This window comes from Hyla sarda, chromosome 7, assembly GCF_029499605.1.
Source record: "Hyla sarda isolate aHylSar1 chromosome 7, aHylSar1.hap1, whole genome shotgun sequence".
In the NCBI taxonomy this organism is placed as follows: Eukaryota; Metazoa; Chordata; class Amphibia; order Anura; family Hylidae; genus Hyla; species Hyla sarda.
Window position 1 is genome coordinate 169,896,411 of NC_079195.1, and position 21,412 is coordinate 169,917,822.

Genomic DNA, 21,412 nt, shown 5'->3' on the forward strand with positions numbered 1-21,412 from the left:
CACAACAACAAGATTACAGCCAAATTGTCAGTTAATTAAAGGGGTTATCCAAGAAAAAACGATTTTTATATATCAACTGGCTCCAGAAAGTTACAGATTTGTAAATTACTTCTATTAAAAAAAATCTTAATCACTTCAGTACTTATGAGCTTCTGAAGTTAAGGTTGTTCTTTTCTGTCTAAGTGCTCTCTGATGACACGTGTCTCGGGAACCGCCCAGTTTAGAAGAGGTTTACTATGGTGATTTGCTTCTAAACTGGGCGATTCCCGAGACACTTAGACAGAAAAGAACAACCTTAACTTCAGAAGCTCATAAGTACAGAAAGGATTAAGATTTTTTAATAGAAGTAATTTACAAATCTGTTTAACTCTCTGGAGCCAGTTGATATGTAAAAAAAAGTTTTTTTCCTGGATAACCCTTTTAAGACATGTAATGGAGGAAAAAAAGGTGGGAGGCTTTCCAGCATTGGGCACTAGAAAGGCAAGGCCACGTCACTATAACACTTGGTGGTTGTGGATTAAAGCATGCATGTGTATAAGGCTATGGGGCTGTCCAGATAAACTGGATAAAGATTGCTGCAAGTCGAGGAGTAAATTTTCTCCCTTCTCGTTTTCTTGCTCAGTGGGGGTCTCCGCACTGAGACCCTGACCTATCATTTTATACCTCTGTGCCATATGTCTACGTGCCATACTTTTCTAAATGACAGGTACACTTCAAATATAGTATGATAAATTGTTAAAGCTGCATGTTTTAAAGAAAGTAATAGTTGCAGTCTCATTTAACAGGTGCGCAAAATCATCAGGGTTTGCAAAGGCATACTGGAGTATCTGACTGTGGCAGAAGTAGTGGAAAGTATGGAAGATCTGGTCACTTACACCAAAAACTTGGGCCCAGGTAAGTAACAACTAGAATTAGTTTATTTTGGGTATACTAAGAATAATCTGGGTGCACTGTCAACAATAATTATCAGCCCTATAACACTTATTTTATTTATGTAAAGAACAAAAAGCAATTCCTTCATGTAAACACTAAAGAGATGCCCAAGTTAGGCTGTCTAGAAAAATGTATTTTGAAACTGATTACACTAGGCCCCATGAGTACATATAGTCACAATACAGGAACCAAATGGTTAGTTTGATCTTATTCAACCACTGTAGAATCAGGGTCAATCCTGGGCGGCTGCACCGCTCCTAGGCTCCAGAGAAGCTGAGGATGAGGCACCTAGAACACAAGGTCCTGTTACTAATTCAGGACCTTGTGTGTAGCAGTTCACACAGGGAGCATCCTGGCTCTAGCTGGCATTAGGACATTCTCTGTGTACCGAAATGGTGAAGCTGAGTTGTCCGCTCCCAGCCCCATCACTCTACTGCCTGCTGGAGGGTGGAGAGGACGTCTGTGTCAGAGGCGCGATGATATGGCATACATATGCTGCTTATGCTAGGAGGCAGACATGACCTAATTGAGCGGCTCTGCGTGCGCGCGGTGGTTAGGGAAGTTTGCAAAGGGGGAGGAGTTAAAGATAGCCACACCCACCCACGGGAGCCAAAAAATTATTCTTCACCCTGGCGTCCATGACTCTAGGATCAGCCCTGTGTAGAATAACTTGGCCAAATCAGGGTCTGACAAGCAAAACCCATCCATATGTAAAAATAAATGCAGTTCTGTAGGCTAACTGTTATTTCTTGCCCAAGGAATGACAAAGATGGCGAAGATGATTGATGAACGTCAGCAAGAGCTTACTCACCAGGAACATCGTATCATGCTTGTAAATTCTATGAACACAGTCAAAGATCTTCTGCCAGTCCTCATCTCTGGTATGTACTTTGCCTAGGTGGCAAAAATCTTTTGGGATTTCATTGTTCTGTTGCTGGGGTAGTTTGTTCTTTGGGAATATAGTTTGTATTTTGGGATTGTCTATATTCCTTGTTCTGTCTATTCCTTTTTTTTAGTAATCAAAGGATTATTTTTTTTCTTACACAACTTTTTCTTTCCAGCTATGAAGATCTTTGTAACTACTAAAAACACCCGAAGTCAAGGTATTGAGGAGGCTTTAAAAAACCGGAACTATACAGTGGAGAAAATGAGCACAGAAATTAATGAGATTATACGGGTATTGCAGCTCACTTCCTGGGATGAGGATGCCTGGGCCAGCAAGGTGAGAATTTACTAATTTTCATAGACTTTTATTCAGAATTTATTTTCTTCTCATAGCTATTTATTCATTATTAGATCTCTCTGATATTAGATACTAATACATGTATATGCGTTTGTTGTAAGAGATTTAGTCTGGAATATCATTGCCGTTATGTTTGTCTGCATACAGACATTGTAGCATAATGAAAACTGTTTTGTATCCCTGACATAAATATTTTAGCTTATACTAGGTGTACAAGTAAATGTATTCTGGGACTATTCTTTTCCTCATTCTACATGGGGAAAATGGTTGTGCGGGTAGCCTTATTTATCTCCCGAGAGGGTTTCAAACAAACAACCTAAATGTGCACTTTATTTTGCTTTTATTTTTATTTATTTATATTTCCATAAACTTGTAAATCTACCTGTCAGTATTAAGTTATATTCTGTATATGTTTGCTTGTTTTATCTGTTTTTTTCCAATATCCTAGCATTTCTCTGTAGGATATATATGTTCTCATTGTCTCTCTTTTCTTTATTTATTTTTTATGTTCTTGGGGTATAGAAGGTAAGATGTCTGCAGAGGCAGCATGCCCTGATAACTTGAGAGTGCAGTGCCTTATAGATTTTTTTTTTTTATGTCTTTGTGTGTATTATATGTTGCCATTACTTGAAGTGATCATTCTGCTTTGACCTGACGTTTCATGGGTGTTAAAATGTAACTTTATACATAAATAGCTTTCTGTTTTTCTAATATCCCAGGGCCTAAATAATTATGTGTTTTAGGCATGATGATGTTTTTCACTGGCTTTTCTAGTAGAAACATGTATTTAATTTGGGTGGTGTGCATGTAAAATGAAACCTACAGCAACATGAAAGGTCTCTGTACTTGATCATTAGACTCTCATAGACAATACACAATTTCCTGCATCCAGGAAAAAGGTTTTCTGTTTTCTATTAGTTGATCAGATTATGTACTGTCTGGCTAGGTACACAATAATATAATCTATCTATATATATATATATCTATATATAATTATACACAGTGTATATAAAACTCAATGTGTGTGTATGTGTGTATGTTCCAGCATCACGTCCAAACGGCTAAAGATATTAACATGAAACTTGGCACACGTTACTTATATGTCAACAACAAACATAGGATAGGGGATTTAACCCTTACTCACCCCCATTTGCCAGGGGCGGGGTTTATGTTTAAAGTCCTATACAAGTCAATGGGAAATATATGTTACTGCATAACTTCCAAACGGCTGGAGATATTTCGATAATACTTGGACACATGTTACTTATATGTCCACTTAAAATATAGGATAGTTAATTTAACCCTTAACTACCCCCATTTGTGGGGGTCGGGGTTTTTGTTTAAAGTCCCATGCAAATCAATGGGAAATGTATGTTCCCACATAACTTCCATACGGCTGGAGATATTTCAATACCTGGTACACATATTACGGGTCAGGATGTGGGGTTGGGATATGACAACAATATATGAGGACTGGATATGAAATCAAAAGCTTCCTCCTTTGTTTGTTTATTTTCCTCCCCAACAAGGATTAGGAAGGAAAAACCAGGCAACGCCGGGTACTCAGCTAGTGTGTGTGTGTGTGTGTGTGTGTATGTATATATATATATATATATATATATATATATATATATATATATATATATATATATATATATATATTATATATGTGTGTGTGTGTATATGTGTATATATATATATATATATATATATATATATATATATATATATATATATATATATATATATAATCTCAATGTGTGTATGTTCCAGAATCACATCCAAACGGCTAAAGGTTTTAACATGAAACTTGGCACACATGTTACTTATGTCAACAACAAACATAGGATGGGTAATTTAACCCTTACTCCAGTTTGCTAGGGTCGTGGTTTTTGTTTCTGTACATGTCTATGGGAAATATGTTACTGCATAACTTCCAAACTGCTGGAGAGATTTCGATAATACTTGGTCACTTATATGTCAAATAAAAAGATATGTAGTTAAATTAACCCTTACCTACATCCTTATATAAAAGATGGGTTTTTGTTTCAAGTCCCATGCAAGTATATGGGACTTCCAGTACCTTACTCCACACGTTAGCTCTGCATCTCCTGGTGAATGTGTTAGTCCGGCTTGCAAGTCACACCCCATCTCACAAAGACACGCCCATATTTTAAGCCCCACTCCTTTTATTATCTACCCTTTTTGTGCATCGGTCTGGCTTGCAAATCACGCCCAGTCCCACAAAGCCACATCCCCTTCTATTTTCAGCTTACAATATCTTCATCACCAATCGGTCCCACCTGAGGATGGAATATAGGGTTGGGAAATGACAACAATATATGACGACAGGATATGAAGTTAAAAGCTTCCTCCTTTGATTTTCCTCCCCAACAAGGATTAGGAAGGAAAAATCAGGCAATGAATGTTATTCCAGAATCTTATTCCATGCGTGTTTTTCCAGTGTGGATAATCATTTTTTGCTTTTTTTTTTTTAAGTCACTCCTTTTAGGATTCAGAGGATGACTTGTTTTATGTGATAGACCATACAATTTCTGTAAATTTAGCAATGTTAAAATCTTTTTTTTCTTTCTATTGCAGCCATGTGTTATTCGGTTACAGATCTGAGTATCTTTCTAGAATTAAAGTACTTTAAAGGGGTTGCCTCCTGACAGACAAATCCCTCCCTGCATAGAGCCAGATTGGGTAAATGTAATAACCTACACGCTTGAGTACTCTTTGGGTTTAACTCCTTAAGGACATAGGACGTACGAGTACGTCCTGAGCCCGCTCCCGGTGTTAAAAACGGGGTCACGCCGTGACCCCGCATAACACCGGGTCTGTCCCGGCTGCTAATCAAAGCCGGGATCCTGGGCTAACAGCGCGCAGCACCGATCGTTGTGCCGCGCGCTGTTAACCCTTCAGTCAAAGTTGACTGCCGTGTCTGAAAACGAAAGTAAATGCTTCCCGGCAGCTCAGTCGGGCTGATGGGGACATCGCGATAAAATCGCAATGTTCCGATCAGCTGGGACGCAGGCGGAGGTCTCCTTACCTGTGTCCGCGGCATCCGATCGGGGTTTGATTGCTAGAAAGCCTGAACTACAGGCTTGAGCAATCGAGCCCCTATCTCGCTGATCCGTGCAGAGCTATGGCTCTGCAGGGATCAGCATAGGAGATCAGTGTGTGCAGTGCTATAGCAAGCTATGGGAGCTATAGCACTGCAAAAAAAGTGGAAAAAAAAAAGTTAACAAAGGTCATTTAACCCCTTCCCTAATAAAAGTTCAAATCACCCCCCTTTTTCCCATAAAAAAAAAACATGTAAAGAAAAATAAATATAAACAAATGTAGTATCGCCGCGCGTGTAAATGTCCGAACTATAAAAATATATCATTAATTAAACCGCACGGTCAATGGCGTACGCGCAAAAAAAGTCCAAACTCCAAAATAACGTATTTTTGGTCGCTTTTTTTATCATGAAAAAATGAATAAAAAGTGATCAAAAAGTCCAATCAATATAAAAATTGTACCGCTAAAAACGTCAGATCACGGCGCAAAAAATGAGCCCTCATACCGCCCCATGCGCAGAAAAATATAAAAAAATTATAGGGGTCAGAAGATGACAATTTTAAACGTATAAATTTCCGTGCATGTAGTTATGATTTTTTCCAGAAGTATGACAAAATCAAACCGATATAAGTAGGGTATCATTTTAATCGTATGGACCTACAGAATAATAAGGTGTCATTTTTACTGAAAAATGTACTGCATAGAAACGGAAGCCCCCAAAAGTTACAAAATGGCGTTTTTTCTTCAATTTCGTCGCACAAAGTTTTTTGTTTTTTTCCCTTTCGCTGTAGATTTTTGGATAAAATGACTGATGTCACTGCAAAGTAGAATTGGTGGTGCAAAAAATAAGCCATCATATGGATCATATGCAAAATTGAAAGGGTTATGATTTTTGAAAGGTGAGGAGGAAAAAACGAAAGGGCAAAAACCGAAAACCCCTCAGTCCTTAAGGGGTTAAGGATAGGTCTGTCAATCAATGCTAATGGGATGGGGAGAAACCGTAGCTATGATTTGTGGCTCTGTTAGCATGGAAATTGTGGCATATTCTCTTTAAAATTGTTAATTTAGAGAATTTTACAATGCTGCTGTTTGCAGAGGGAAAGATCTAGCATGTTTATTGAACGAAAGCACTAAGCTTAATATATGGTTACACAGTTTTACATCGAAGCTGTGCGTCACATCAATCATTTTCATAGCTGTAAATTTGTCAGACCTATACCAGCAGACATTGTAATGTATGGGTTGTCTAGTATATATTTTTTATTTTTTTGCATGAATACATGGTATTCAAGTGGTAAATTATAAGAATGGTTTATCTTCACTTCAAATGAGGCAAATTGTTTGCGGTGGACAGCTTGTGTTCTTGATGTGCGAATTGCTGCATAACAAATATTACAAATGAAAAATTTAACTCTGTGCTATTTTTTCTATGATAGGACACAGAAGCCATGAAGAGAGCACTAGCATTGATTGATTCTAAAATGAATCAGGCAAAGGGTTGGCTAAGGGACCCAAACGCTCCCCCCGGTAAGAATGATATTAGAAACTCCAGAGGTTCCCTGTAAAAACATTTTTAGATGTGTACTGCAATGACATAACGATGCATAATTTGCACTGATAATAATAGTTAGTCCACAAGTATTAGAATGAAACGGTAGTATTGGAAGTTGGTTCCACTATTTTGACAAATAATAATGGGTTGGATGATGATGATTTTTTTTTTTTTTTGTCAGACTAAGAATATTATATAAAAAGGAAAAAAAACAAAACTCACAGATCGCTTGCAAATGTTGTTCTAATGCTTCCTAGGTCACAGGCCATGTGATCACAGCAGCCAGTCGCTGGCTGTATGGGTTAAGCTAATATGTAAACAAATTTTGTTTCTTAAAGGAAAACTGTCATCAGTGTCACTGCACTAACCTGCTGTTACAGGCAGGTAGTGCAGGTGACACTGATGACAACCATACCCACGTGTCCGGGATTCGTGCTCCCGTTGTTCCAGTATCTGTTCCCACTATTAGGCTGGCAGGTTTGGGGCATGGGAGGAGATTCCTGACGTCACCGCGGCTGTTTCCCAACCAGGGTGCCTCCAGCTGTCTCATGCTGAGAGTTGTAGTTTAGCTACAGACAGAGGAACCCTGGTTGGGAAACACTGTGCAAATGTTATATATTATATATATCTATATATCTATATCTATATCTATATATATATATATAGATAGAATATATATATATATATATATATTATATATATATATATAATCTATCGCTTATTAATAAATATTTATTCTTAAATTTAAAGTTTTCACTTTAATCCCTATTTTTCCTCATTCACCAGTGCATGTATATGGGACTTTCAGTACCTTACTCCACAAACTCCGCTCTGCATCTCCTGGTGAATGTGTCAGTCCGGCTTGCAAGCCACACCCTATTTCACAAAGCTACACCCACTGTTTAAGCCCCACCCCTTTTATTCTCTACCCTTTTTGTGGCTTGCAAATCACGCCCAGTCCCACAAAGCCACGTCCACCTTATTTTCAGCTTACAATATCTTAATCACAAATCATTCCCACCTGAGGACAGGATATGAGGATGGGACATAAGGATGGCATGTGAGGACAGGATATGAGGATTGGATATGAAGTCAAAAGCTTCCTCCTTTGTTGATTTTTCCTCCCCAACAAGGATTAGGAAGAAAAAAAACGGGCAACGCCGGGTACTCAGCTAGTGTGTGTGTGTGTGTGTGTGTGTGTATATGTATGTGTGTGTATGTATATATATGTATATATATTATATATGTGGGTGTGTATTTATGTGCATGTGTTATGCAATTTTTGTAGCTTCTAAAGTTATATATACAGCGTAGCTCACATGCCTACACCGTTTGAACATCGCCCATTAAAGTAAATGGGAGTCACTCAAATTGTGTAATTAACCCGCTTGAGCTGTTTTCGGCTTCCCGACCAGCCACAAAGAGGCTGGAGGGGACCAGGAAGATAACAATCAGAAGTAAGAATACCCCTTTTCACATATTAAAAATGTGTAGTATATTACGCTATACTTTCTATTACTTTGCATTTATGTCGACACTGGAAAATTAATAATAAAACCTTCTGTTTGTTTTTCTCTAATGTCCAATTTTATCTCTTCAGGTGATGCTGGAGAACAAGCTGTGCGCCAGATTATAGATGAAGCTGGGAAAGTTGGGGAGCTCTGTGCAGGGAAGGAGAGAAAGGATATCTTGGGAACATGCAAGACTCTAGGCCAAATGACTGATCAGGTGGCTGATCTGAGAGCAAGGTGATTACAGTAAAGAATGTTCTGAACCTTTAATTGACTTATATCAGAGTGTGCAAAATGTTTAAAAAATTTGAGAAAAGTATAATCTCTTTGCAGTTTGCATCTGTTAACCATTTAAAGTGTCCCTGTCATTTGCAAAACCTTTTGACACGTAACAAAGACATATTAAAAGTTTTGACCGACTGAGGTCTGGGTGCTCAGATCCCCACCAATCATTAAAACAAGCCGGGAAAAGCGTATGTCTGTTCAGTTCACTCTCTGGCTCTCTGTGACTTCCATCTTCGTGCTGGATACAGGCTCCATAGACTTACAACAGAGTCCATCTCTAACAGAGCGATCGCATCAAGCCAGAGAGAAAGGCTCTTAGCTGCACATTTCTTCTGGCTCGTTCTAATGATAAATGGGGTCTGAGCACCTAGACCTCGCCCAATTTTGGCAAATGACAGAGAAACTAAAGATATGGGAGTAATCATAAGTACTTGTACTTTACTAAGATGGCAGATAACCTATACTTCGACCATAATAGCTTAATATTATACATTTCAGGGTTAGGGCTTATGTACACTGTTACATAGCCTGCATAGTAGTACTGTTCCTCTGTTATTCTCAGAAATGTATGACTAAATGAATGATCTCCGGGCCGGCACTGGGGCTTCCGTGATCGTGACATCACACCACACCCCTCCATTCATATCTATGGGAGGGGGTGTGATGGCTAGTACACAGCCATCACGCCTCCTCCCATATCTGATTGGAGGGGGCATGGCGGCTGTGATTGTCAGTCATCTGGCATGGAGCGGAGTTTGCTCTGTGCATCAGATGACTGGGGTGCCGCAGCAGAGATCGCCGGGGTTCCCAGCGGCCGGACCCCGGCAATCAGACATGTTATCCTCTATCCTTTGGAAGAATTAAAATGTCCAATCATGATGAGGATTCCATGTAGAATTGCACTTTGAAATTCTGTCCCAAGTCTTGATGATGATTGTTGACTAGTATTTCATGAGGTTTTTTCTTTTTTTGAATAAATATTTTTCCTCGCCAATTCCTTTAAATGTTGTACTCCATTTTTTTTTTTTTTTTTTTGTAATCCATTTTTTTCAGGATAGTTTTCAAGATCTTTGCTTGGGGGAAAGCTTTATTGTTTAATAAATATTTGTCATGATTGTGTGATAATCGCACAACTGTGTAGCTCAGCTTAAAGGGGTACTCTGGCGCTAAACATCTTATCCCCTATCAAAAGGATAGGGGATAAGATGTTAGATCGCGGGGATCCCGCCGCTGCGGACCGCCCCGCGATCTCTCCCTCAGCACCCCTGTTTTTCAGCTGCACAGAGCGAGGATCTTAGACTTGCATTGAGGGGCGTGGGTCACAGGGCGTGACGTCATGAGGGGGCGGAGCCGTGATGTCATGATACTCTGTCCCCTGCACCGCCCGTCATCAGCCACAGAGCGATCCTCGGGGTTGCTGTAGGAGAGATCGCGGGGGTCCCCAGCGGCAGGATCCCCACGATCTAACATCTTATCCCCTATCGCTGGAGTACCCCTTTAACCCCTTAACGACCACAGACGTAAATGTACGTCCTGGTTTGGCGGGACTTCGCGCACCAGGACGTACATTTAAGTCCTGTGTATGACCGCGAGCATCTGAACGGTGCAAGCCGGGGACCCGCCGGTAATGGCAGACTCCTGCGATCGCGCGGATGTCCGCCATTAACCCCTCAGATGCCGTGATCAATACAGATTACTGCATCTGCGGTAGTGCAGGACTTTGACTGGATGATCGGTTCGCCCGCACCGCTGCTGCAGTGATCCGGTCATCCAGCTTGGTGGCCGGAGGTCCCCTCACCTGGCTCCGGCTGTCTCCCGGGGTCTTCTGCTCTGGTCTGAGATTGAGCAGACCAGAGCAGAAGATCACCGATAATACTGAGCAGTGCTGTGTTCTATACATAGCACTGAACAGTATTAGCAATCAAACGATTGCTATAGATGGGGACATAAAAAGTATTAAAAAAAATAAAAATAAAAAAGTAGAAAAATTTAAAAATAGGTGGTCAAAATAGGCCGATTTTAGATTATTGATTTTGTACAAAAAGTTTTAGATTTTTTTTTTAAGCGGTACAAAAATATAAAAGTATCTAGCCTTGGGTATAATTTTAATCATATTGACCCACAGAATAAAGAACATGTCATTTTTACCATAAGGTGTACAGTGTGAAAACAAAACCCTCCAAAATGTGCAAAATTGTGGTTTCCATTTAAATTTCCTCACTAAAAAAAAAATGTTTTTGGGTTCACTGTACATTTCATGGTAAAATGATAGGTTTCATTACAAAGTACAATTGGTCACGCTAAAAACAAGCCCTTATATGGGTCTGTAGATGGAAATATAAAGAGTTATGGATTTTAGAAGGCGAGGAGGAAAAAATGAAAACGCATAAATAAAATTGGCCTGATCCTTAAGGGGTTAATTGTACATAGAATAACCTTTTATTTGCTGAAACTGGAATACACCTTTTTAATAGAGCTCTTTTAGAGAACAAATCCTTGACAACAGTTCCCAGACTCTTGAATGGCAAATCAGCCTGATTATCCAGACACATCTCCTGGAATTTGTTATATATGTGTTGAGATAAAGAAACAGTTACACCTGTCATACTTTACAGTTTTCTGGGACTATTGTCTGAGCAGTGATGTGAAGGAGTTTTTTTTTTTTTCTTTCTATTTAGAGGACAAGGAGCTACCCCTATTGCAATGCAGAAAGCACAGCAAGTAGCTCAAGGATTAGATCTTCTAACAGCTAAAGTAGAGAATGCTGCCCGTAAATTGGAAGCACTAACAAACTCCAAACAGGCTATTGGAAAGAGGATTGATGCTGCACAGGTAAGACTCAAAATTGTCCTTACCAAATTGTCCTGGGAGATAAGCTGCTGCCAGATACCTTATTCATCTCTCTTCACTAATAGCACATGACATTTCTTCCTTTTGACTCCCATTTTAGATATGCACGCTTAAAGAGGTATTCCAGTGAAAAACATTTTTATATATATATCAACTGTCTTCAGAAAGTTAAACAGATGTACTTCTATAAAAAAAAAATCTTAATCCTACTAGTAGAAGGATTTTTATAGTAGAAATAAAGGTAATTTGATATAGGTATACCAAAAAAAACACTCCTCCAGTGACCATTTTGAGTGTCTTTGCCTTTAGGAGTAATACCAAAGGGGCAGATGAAAGGAACGTCCACACTGACATTTTGACAGATGTAGCTTCATTATAAGACGGAGACCTTTTTCTTCTGATATCTATGTTTTTGCTTTTCACAGAGCTGGCTTGCAGATCCCAATGGTGGTCCAGAAGGAGAAGAGAATATTCGTGCCCTTCTAGCTGAAGCTAAGAAGATTGCTGAACTTAGTGAGGATCCCAAAGACAGAGAGGACATCCTACGTTCCTTGGGAGAGATAGCAGCTCTTACTGCCAAGTTGTCTGACCTTCGTCAACAGTATGTATCCATAACTTAACATGTAGCCCAAGGTATACTACCCCTAAATTCATACTAAACGACTGTAATGTACCCAAACTCCTAAAACTCAATCGGTTGTCTTGAAAGGTGACTGAGATGTGGAAGGAAAATTGAGCTCTAGAGGAAAAGAGAACTAGTCTAGGATATATGTTACTGTATAGTGTATAGATAAACTGTACTGACCATTTTTCTTTTTTATATACCAGGGGAAGAGGTGACACACCTGAAGCCCGTGCCCTGGCTAAGCAAATTGGAACCTCATTGCAGAACCTTCAGACTAAAGTGAACCGTGCTGTAGGAAACAGCCGTCCAGTGAAAGCTGCAATAAATATGGAAGGGAAAGTAGAGCAGGCTCAGCGATGGATTGACAATCCTTCACTGGATGACCGTGGAGTGGGTAAGTAAAATAAATAAATATGCACTGTTGTTGTAGGTAGAAAATTTATTTTGTTTTGGACTTACATGCATTTATGAAATCCACATTTCTCCCAGGCCAGTTCAAGTGGTAACACACCCAATTGTATAGACTTGATGCTCAAACCGAGATTCACCCTGCAGAACTGGAGTTCTCTTTTGTGCATGCTAGCTCAAACCTACCAGGATGTGCGTTGGAGCAGACTTTAAAAATAGGAAAAAAAACGTGTGAAATTGAGTAGAATTTTTTTTTTTTTTTTTTTTTTTTTTTTTTTACATATACTTAACTTATTAATAAAGTTCTAATGGGGACAGGCAATGTTGTACTTCAAGTACTGTGCTAGCTATGAAAGATCACGAAAAACATATCCATTGAAATATTTATTAATATTAAAGAAAGACAAATTAGTAAACAATTGAGGAGTAGTAATACAAATATACAGTATATCTAAGCAGCCCCACTGGTAATGGGTAGTAGACTGGACCTACTCTTGCACTAGTCTGAATGACCTGCCTGTAAGTAGTAGGTTCCTGGTCCTTATGATCAGGGCCTACTCTGGAACCTCCTCAGAGTCCCTAGGCTAGGACAACGATATAGGGGGTAGGGGCTTTGTGCGTAGGTACAGTATAGCTGCATAAAGTAACTTACCAAATGGTACCCTGATGCATACAAATCACAATGGGAAAATATTCATCAATATGTGTCATATAACAAAGTAGACAAAATTCTTGGGTGTGACCCAGGGACAGTAGTTGGTAATCATCAAACAAAATTCGGTTAGATAGACATATAGCATCTGATATACCCATATTATGCATGAGAAGATATATATTCATCCAACACGTTTCGCTACCTGGTGGCAACACAGGTAGCTCCTCAGGGAGATGTAGGAATACTAGGAGGGGCTCATATACTGACCCGGGCACCAGGATGTGTGTGCCTACTCATGTGGAATTATGAATTGAACGGTATTCCTCGATATGTTTTAGGAGGGAGGATCCGTAATAGGTATGTAGACAGTTGCCAAATATAGTAGCCGATGTTATGGATCGGGTAGTGGGCCCTTCTGTAGTAAGTGTTGTGTGGTCCTATGTAATAGAGCCGTAGTTCTTGTGAGGTATCCACGGGTGTGTCACGTCGGTAAGTAGTCCAAAGGCAGAGGATGGACCTATCACTTGGCGTGTCCGGAGTACAGGTGCTACATCCGGCCGGATGGTGTCAGGGGATATCGCCCTGATAAGATTCCAACCTCGTGTGTGTCGGATGTGGTGTATGACTCGGGCACTGTCCCGGGATGGTGTGCGTAGCTATGGACTGTGCTAGCTATGGACTGAGGATGTGAGATGTGTGAATACTTTATTGCATTTTTTTCAGTGTTTATTAAAAGTTAGGATAGGGGACATCTAGCTAATCCCTAGGGGTCTTACTGCTGTTAGAGAGCAGGAGATTAAAGGAGGTCCCTTTTTATCTTAAATAAATGGAGAGGCTCTGTGCATACTCTGCCTCCATTTTATTCACTCTTCAAGTATAGTTCTATGCTTTATTCGGTAATTCCATAAGAGTGAATTAAGCAGAGGCTGAGCATACATGCAGATGCTCCATTTACCTTAGGGGATAAAGGACCTCTGTTCAAGTCATCGGTGTAGTTTCCAGTAGTCGAGATCTGCAGATCAGCAAGTTATCCCCGATCCTGTGGATAGGGAATAACTTTTAATCTTGGGATAACCCCTTTAAATTTGTGCTAGTCAGCATTATCTTTTACAGTTATGCCTTTCATCACCGTATTTTCTCTGCAAAGATCCTAATTTCTGCATTCAAAACTAAGCCAGCGGGCCCGGCTATTTTACCTTGTGATCAGCTGTTCATGCCACGGAAAGCCATGTCTAGACCCATCTCAGAATTGTAGCTTCACAAACCTGCCATTTAAAATGAATAGCTGCCCATGTATTGCAAAGATGCTTTGGGTCAGCCAATGTGGGCACTGCTCCCTGCTCAAGTTTGCCTTTATGACATTGATTTGTCTTAGTATGACTTACAGGACAGATGTTGTGGTCTTGAGACAACCACTTTAACTCCTCTGTCTAGCAAAGATTTAACATTATGCAAATGTGTTTATATGTCTATTTCAATGTTATTTAAAGGCCAGGCTGCCATTCGTGGTCTAGTAGCTGAAGGCCGTCGTTTAGCTAACTCAATGATGGGGCCTTTCCGCCAAGAGATGATGGCCAAATGTGACCGCGTGGAACAACTGGCAGGGCAACTTGCTGAACTGGCTGCACGTGGTGAAGGAGATACACCTCAGGCTCGTGCTGTAGCTGCTCAACTCCAGGATGCATTAAAGGTACTTGGGCTTTATGCCTGTTGTTCACTTTTTATTGTGCTAATCATTGTTGGTTGAAAACTTTGAGGATTTATGATCTGTCTTTCTTGGAAGGATCTGAAGCTGAAAATGCAGGAGGCCATGACACAGGAGGTGTCTGATGTTTTCAGTGATACTACCACTCCAATAAAACTCCTAGCTGTGGCTGCTACTGCACCCTTTGATTCACCAAACAGAGAAGAGGTTGGTTTAAACCAATTGTGTGCCTGTAAGACTTTCGATAAATAATTGATGTGTGTGTGTATATTTATGTGTGTGTGTGTGTGTGTATGTGTATATATGTGTGTGTGTGTATATATATATATATATATATATATATATATATATATATATATGCATAATATTATTTTTTACCTTTTTAAAATAGGTCTTTGAAGAGAGAGCTGCTAACTTTGAAAACCATGCAGCACGTTTGGGAGCCACGGCTGAGAAAGCAGCTGCTGTGGGAGCTGCCAATAAAGCCACTGTGGAAGGAATCCAGGCAACAGTGAAGACTGCCAGAGAGCTCACTCCACAGGTTTGGTTTAAATGACCTTTTCACTAGTGTAACACAAAGCCAGTTTCCCCATTCATGAATGGACACATTTTCTTTTCAGCATATGCAGGTTTGAAAGCAAGTTTTTTTTAAATATAAGTAATTCATTGTTTTTTTTTTTTTTTTTGTTTAAAGGCCACAATGAAGTCATAAAAAAATAAAAAAAACCTTTTGGTGGTTTCACCACTTAAATAAATATATTTTATTGCGGATTTCCCCTGTAACTGGGACTGACACATTAGCCCCAATTACAAGGGAATGTACCTCCCTGAAACTCATTGCAGAGCTGTTTGCCATCTCCTAAAACCCTGCCGCTAGACGATGATCACATGATCCACTTTCATTTAGCCGCAGACTTTTCAAGGAAGACCAGAGATGTCACTTATGGACCAGCAGAATCATTTGTAGTCATTTGCTTGTCCAACAGTGGTTAAAATTATTCCTTTTTTAGTTTTATTGACTTAAAGTATGGTTACTGTGGGATTTAACTTTTTTCTCATATTTTACAAGCTCACTTTATACAATAATATTGATGTTTATGGACACCTTTGCAGACAGACACTTTTAATAAATTACAAACAATGCAATAAATGTGTCCATAGTCTTTAAATTATAAACCGTTATTCCTGTAATTAAGGTAATTTTGAGCACACTTGTAGATAGAATCTGCAGATAATTGATTAACTTTTACAGAAACGTATTTCCCATAAATCTATGCATGAGCCATTTTTTTTTGTTATTAGCACTGATCTTGCGTCACCCAGCAGTCTTTCCTCTGTTACCATAGAGATTAAATTTGACTTATTACGTTTTCTGGCGGCATAGGTCCTGTACAGTAATCTGAATAAGAATTTTGAATAAGTAACTTTTCCAGAATGAAATAAAACAGAGAGGAACAATTAAATTAGATAGGAGCTGTTCTAAGACTACTGTAATTTGTCTGATCAAATGATCACTGTTTTCTATTACAGTAGTGATTTTGACTTTTTACCATTTGCGTCTGGCAATGCTTAAAAAAAGTCACTTGACTAATATGCAAGTGGTCAGTATCTGAATAAATGTAATGTGAATAACTTTCAGCACAACGTTTTTTTTTAAAATTTAATATAGGTGGTGTCTGCAGCTCGCATCCTTTTATGTAATCCGGGAAACCAGGCTGCCCATGAGCACTTTGAAACTATGAAAAACCAGTGGATCGATAATGTAGAGAAGATGACAGGTTTGTTTTTATGCCATCTGTATTGTAATGTGTTAAACTAGTAATCTAATCTGATCTGCATATTCTTATGTCATGTAAGAGTTGTCTGTTGTGTCTCCAACATTTATTTTCATGCAATAGGCCTGGTCGATGAAGCCATTGATACAAGGTCCCTATTGGATGCATCGGAGGAAGCCATCAAAAAAGATATTGACAAATGCAAGGTGGCTATGGCTAATATGCAGCCGCAGATGTTAGTTGCTGGAGCCACCAGTATTGCCCGCCGCGCAAATCGCATTTTATTAGTAGCAAAGAGGGAGGTGGAGAACTCTGAGGATCCAAAATTCCGTGAAGCTGTGAAAAATGCATCAGATGACCTCAGCAAAACAATTTCTCCCATGGTCTTACAGGCCAAAGCTGTAGCTGGCAATATCTCGGACCCAGGTAACCTATTTTGAATTGACTGGACTGAATTGAACAGAACTTAAGGTAACTGTTAAAATAGATTTTTGCCACATGTTCTTATAATATTCACTGCCATTAGCATAGCATCTAAAATATGTTTATGAAATTATTATCCTTTTCAATCTTTACCTTGGAGTAAAATTATAGTGCAACCTTATGGTCAGAGGTCAATTTAGTCTGTCAAGGTGTTCCTTTTGTTGATCATGTATGGTCCAATCTTTATAGGTCTTATCACGGATTAGAAAAACATAGCATTTTTTTCCCAGAAACAGCACCACACCTGTCCTCAGGTTGTGTGTGTTTGGGCAGACTATTAACGATACTCACAAACTGAGGGCAATAGTGGTGCTGTTTGTGGAAGAAAGAAGTTTTTTAGTCATTGATAACATCTTTTAATGGCTTTGATGGCAGTGTGGAACACAAAAAATATGCAAAGAAGATTATGTATTCAGAGATATTTAGGACATTTTTCAGTCAAAATCACTTGATATTCTAAAATAAATAGAGAGAGAGAGAGAAAGCATTAGCATGGGTAATTTTAGAGAAGATGAACCTTGGGTAGAAAGCAAAGTACAGCCATTCAACACCTAAGCTAAACATATAATTCCCTGATATGCATTATCCAAAGAATACTTCCTCAAAGGGGTTTTCCAGGACTACTTAATTGATGGCCTAACCATAGAATAAGCCACCAATCCATGATTGATACCTGGCACCTGTTTGGCACCTCCCACTATATGGCAAGAAGGGTATTATGGGAGCAGAGCTGCAGTTACCTTGCACCACCACTATGGAATGACTGGCACAGGGCTTCTGCACCCGTTCAGTGTGGGGCACCAAAGAGCTGATCTGTGAATGGGTGCAGACACACCCGTCAATATCCTATGCATAGGCCATCAAGATTTCCCCAAAAACTCCTTAATATGCACACTTAACACTTCCTATTTATACCACCATACATTGGCACAAAATACTATGTTTTATGGTTAAAATGGTCCTCAAAGGTAAAAGGGTTAAAATGCCAATTTTTCCTGAGAGAAAGGGCTGACCTACTAAATTTGTCCTTTCCATACCATAGATTCACAGAGGTCTTCCCCATTGCTGCCTGTTTAGATCTCGAACATCAGTTGTCATGAGCCACATGGGATCCTGCACAGATATCCATGCATTAGTCATCAACACAGGTTTTTACTCCTTAAAGGTGTACTCTGGTGGAAAATGTTTTTTTTTTTTTTTTTTTTTAAATCAACTGGTCCCAGAAAGCTAAACATATTTGTAAATTACTTGTATTTAAAAATCTTAATAAATAACTTCCTGTGGAGCATACAGCAGCTGACATGAACTGGAATGATTATGTTTTTTAAATAGAAGTAATTTAAAAAATCTGTTAACTTTCTGGCAACAGTTGATTGAAGAAAAATATATATTTTCCACCAGAGTACCCCTTTATTTAAAGCATTTGATCTTACTGGCAACTTGTGGATCATAGCTGAGAAACATTCAGTAAAGGGTTAACTTGTTACTGTTTCTTGAGGTAAAAACTTATAAATCACACCAATAATAACAGGAAACCGTACCTTTACATGATCTTCTTCTATTTCCCTAAATTCTGTCCTCTGTGCATGTCTCTGGGCTTGCCCCAACACTCTCCCATAGATGTCAATGAGTCAGTTTGACTGCGATCTGCCATTGTGGCTGCTGTAAACATGCAAAAGGCCACTCACTGTTCAGACCAGGATCACATCACATTGCATTTTTCCAGTCATTAAAGGGGTACTCCCATGGAAATCTTTTTTTTTTTTTTTAATCAACTGGTGCCAGAAAGTTAAACAGATTTGTAAATCACTTCTATTAAAAAATCTTAATCCTTCCAGTACTTTTTAGGGGCTGTATATATACTAAAGAGAAATCCAAAAAAGAAATGCATTTCCTCTGATGTCATGACCACAGTGCTCTCTGCTGACATCTGCTGTCCATTTTAGGAACTGTCCAGAGCAGCATATATTTGCTATGGGGATTTTATCCAGCTCTGGACAGTTCCTAAAATGGACAGTTGAGGTCAGCAGAGAGCACTGTGGTCATGACATCAGAGGAAATGCATTACTTTTTTGGATTTCTCTTTAGTATACAGCCCCTAAAAAGTACTGAAAGGATTAAGATTTTTTTAATAGAAGTGATTTACAAATCTGTTTAACTTTCTGGCACCAGTTGATTTAAAAAAAAAAGTTTTCCACGGGAGTAACCCTGGGTAAATCATTCATCCAGTGTCTCTGGGAGAAGCTGGTGGCCACCGTATCATCAGATTGTTCCTGAAATATGTCCTAGTGTCTGCACCAAAGTTAAATAAGACAGTTTTATTGAGTGTTAATTCACAATGTTGTGTCTGTATCACTGTCCAGGAATGAGTTTATACTTTTAGAAAAGTTGGTGAGGTCTGCTTCTGCTACAAGCCACAGTAAGCTTAGGGAACAAGGTTCACTTTTTTTTTTTATCTGATGGCCTAAACTGTGAAGTTATCCTTTAACTTAAATAAGTTTTATGGTCCTGGTTTATAAGAAAATAAAATATAAATGGTTTAAAGAAAAGTCTTTGTTTTGTTGTCAGCTTTACAGAAAAGTTTCCTAGACTCTGGTTACAGGATTTTGGGAGCAGTTGCTAAAGTGAGAGAAGCCTTCCAGCCACCAGAGCCAGAATTTCCCCCACCTCCACCAGATTTGGAACACCTGAGGGTAAGTGCCACCAATTTTATTTTTGCTTTTTTTTTTTTGTGTGTGTATGGTTATAGATAGAAGTGCACCGAAATGGAAACCAAAACAAAACCGAAATTAAAAAAAATGTCCGGCCGAAACCGAAAATGACTTCTCCCCTTCTTCTGGTAAAATGCAGCGCTCCACTCATTAGATTAGATTCCCCCACATTAGATTGCCAGCTCCCCCACATTAGGTCGGGAGTTCCCCCACATTAATAGGCAGCTCCCCCCAATAGTAGCAGTTCCCCCACAATAGTAGGCAGCTCCCCCACATTAGGTCAGCATTTCCCCCACAATAGTAGGCAGGTTCCCCACAATAGTAGGCAGTTCCCCCACAATATTAGGCAGCTCCCCCCAACAATATTAGGCAGCTCCCCCCACATTTGTAGGCAGCTCCCCCCCACATTAGGTCAGCAGTTCCCCCACAATAGTAGGCTGTATGTCTGTACTGATGCCCCCTCAGTGATCAGGTCACCGCTCCTCCGGCCCGGGGTCACATCTACTGCTATGGCCTATGGACTGGTGGAGCGGTGACCGGAACACTGAAGATGACGCGCCGCCGGTCACTTACCAGGCCCCGGCCAGTGCGCGTTCTCCTGCGACGATCCTGCGATCCTCCTGCGTCTCTATGGTTGTACGCGCGGGACGTCCCGTGCCGTGCGTACAACCATAGAAGCGAAGGACCGAAGGAGGACGCGCGCTGGCCGGGGAATGGTGAGTGACCGGCGGACATCCTTATGTCCCGAAAAGATTTTTCAGGACACAGGGATGTCCGGGATAGGAATACTTTTTAAACTAGTACTGTATACTAAAAACCAGGGGGCCTCCAGCTGTTGTGAAACTACAACTCCCAGCATGCCCGGACAGCCTTTGCCGGTCCGGGCATGCTGGGAGTTGTAGTTTCACAACAGCTGGAGGCCCCCTGGTTTTTAGTATACAGTATTAGTTTTTATATGCTCTGGCCGGCCCCCGCGTGCAGCCACACACAGGAGCCGGCCTGGGCACATAAAAAGAAGTATTCCTATCCCGGAGAGCGCGCCCCCCCAGATGTTGCGCCCGGTGCGACCGCCCCCCCCTGCACCCCCCACGCTACGCCTCTGGCACTGGCAGTGTTTGTAACTTGTGCTGTGGGCGGGCAGGGGAGGTGGGTCATTATAGGCAATTTTTTTGTTGTTTTGGCATTTCCCCAAAAAAGCTATTTTCGGCCGATATGTATCGGCCGCCGATATATCGGTGCATCCCTAGTTATAGACCTCCTTAAAGGAGAACTACGGGATTCTCTATAATGTTGCTTAAAGATCTACAGATTAAGTCACCATTTTCACTTGTCACTGTGTCAGAATAGCTTATTACTATTGTTAAAACTATTGTTTCTTGATATTGGAGGAGTGAGAATGGGATTTTAATAAAATATGGGGTAAACATTGGGAAAAATTATTATAAACATTATTAACTGTATTATCATAACATGGTGTGGAATGTATCAGTGGTTTTTGTGTAAGTTTTGGCGTACAATTGTTGCAAATATTGGCGCAAAAATGTGTGTCTTTTCCTGTGTTTTGCGCAAAAATGAGCAACTTTTTCATATCCAAATATTCAACTAATATT

At 39.9% G+C, this 21,412-nt stretch overlaps 1 protein-coding gene across 2 annotated transcripts in view; it reads left to right on the plus strand.

The window, feature by feature from the left end:
• The window catches only part of VCL (vinculin), an 86,120-nt gene that overhangs the window by 42,543 nt on the left and 22,165 nt on the right, over positions 1–21,412 (plus strand). For both annotated transcript variants that reach the window (XM_056531259.1, XM_056531260.1), the window contains exons 4-17: positions 786–894; positions 1,692–1,814; positions 1,995–2,155; positions 6,679–6,769; positions 8,395–8,542; positions 11,269–11,422; positions 11,866–12,041; positions 12,269–12,459; positions 14,619–14,818; positions 14,912–15,040; positions 15,225–15,374; positions 16,503–16,611; positions 16,732–17,034; positions 19,660–19,784. In XM_056531259.1, the coding sequence (XP_056387234.1) occupies positions 786–894; positions 1,692–1,814; positions 1,995–2,155; positions 6,679–6,769; positions 8,395–8,542; positions 11,269–11,422; positions 11,866–12,041; positions 12,269–12,459; positions 14,619–14,818; positions 14,912–15,040; positions 15,225–15,374; positions 16,503–16,611; positions 16,732–17,034; positions 19,660–19,784 (2,169 nt within the window). The remainder of the gene's footprint in view (positions 1–785; positions 895–1,691; positions 1,815–1,994; positions 2,156–6,678; positions 6,770–8,394; positions 8,543–11,268; positions 11,423–11,865; positions 12,042–12,268; positions 12,460–14,618; positions 14,819–14,911; positions 15,041–15,224; positions 15,375–16,502; positions 16,612–16,731; positions 17,035–19,659; positions 19,785–21,412) is intronic.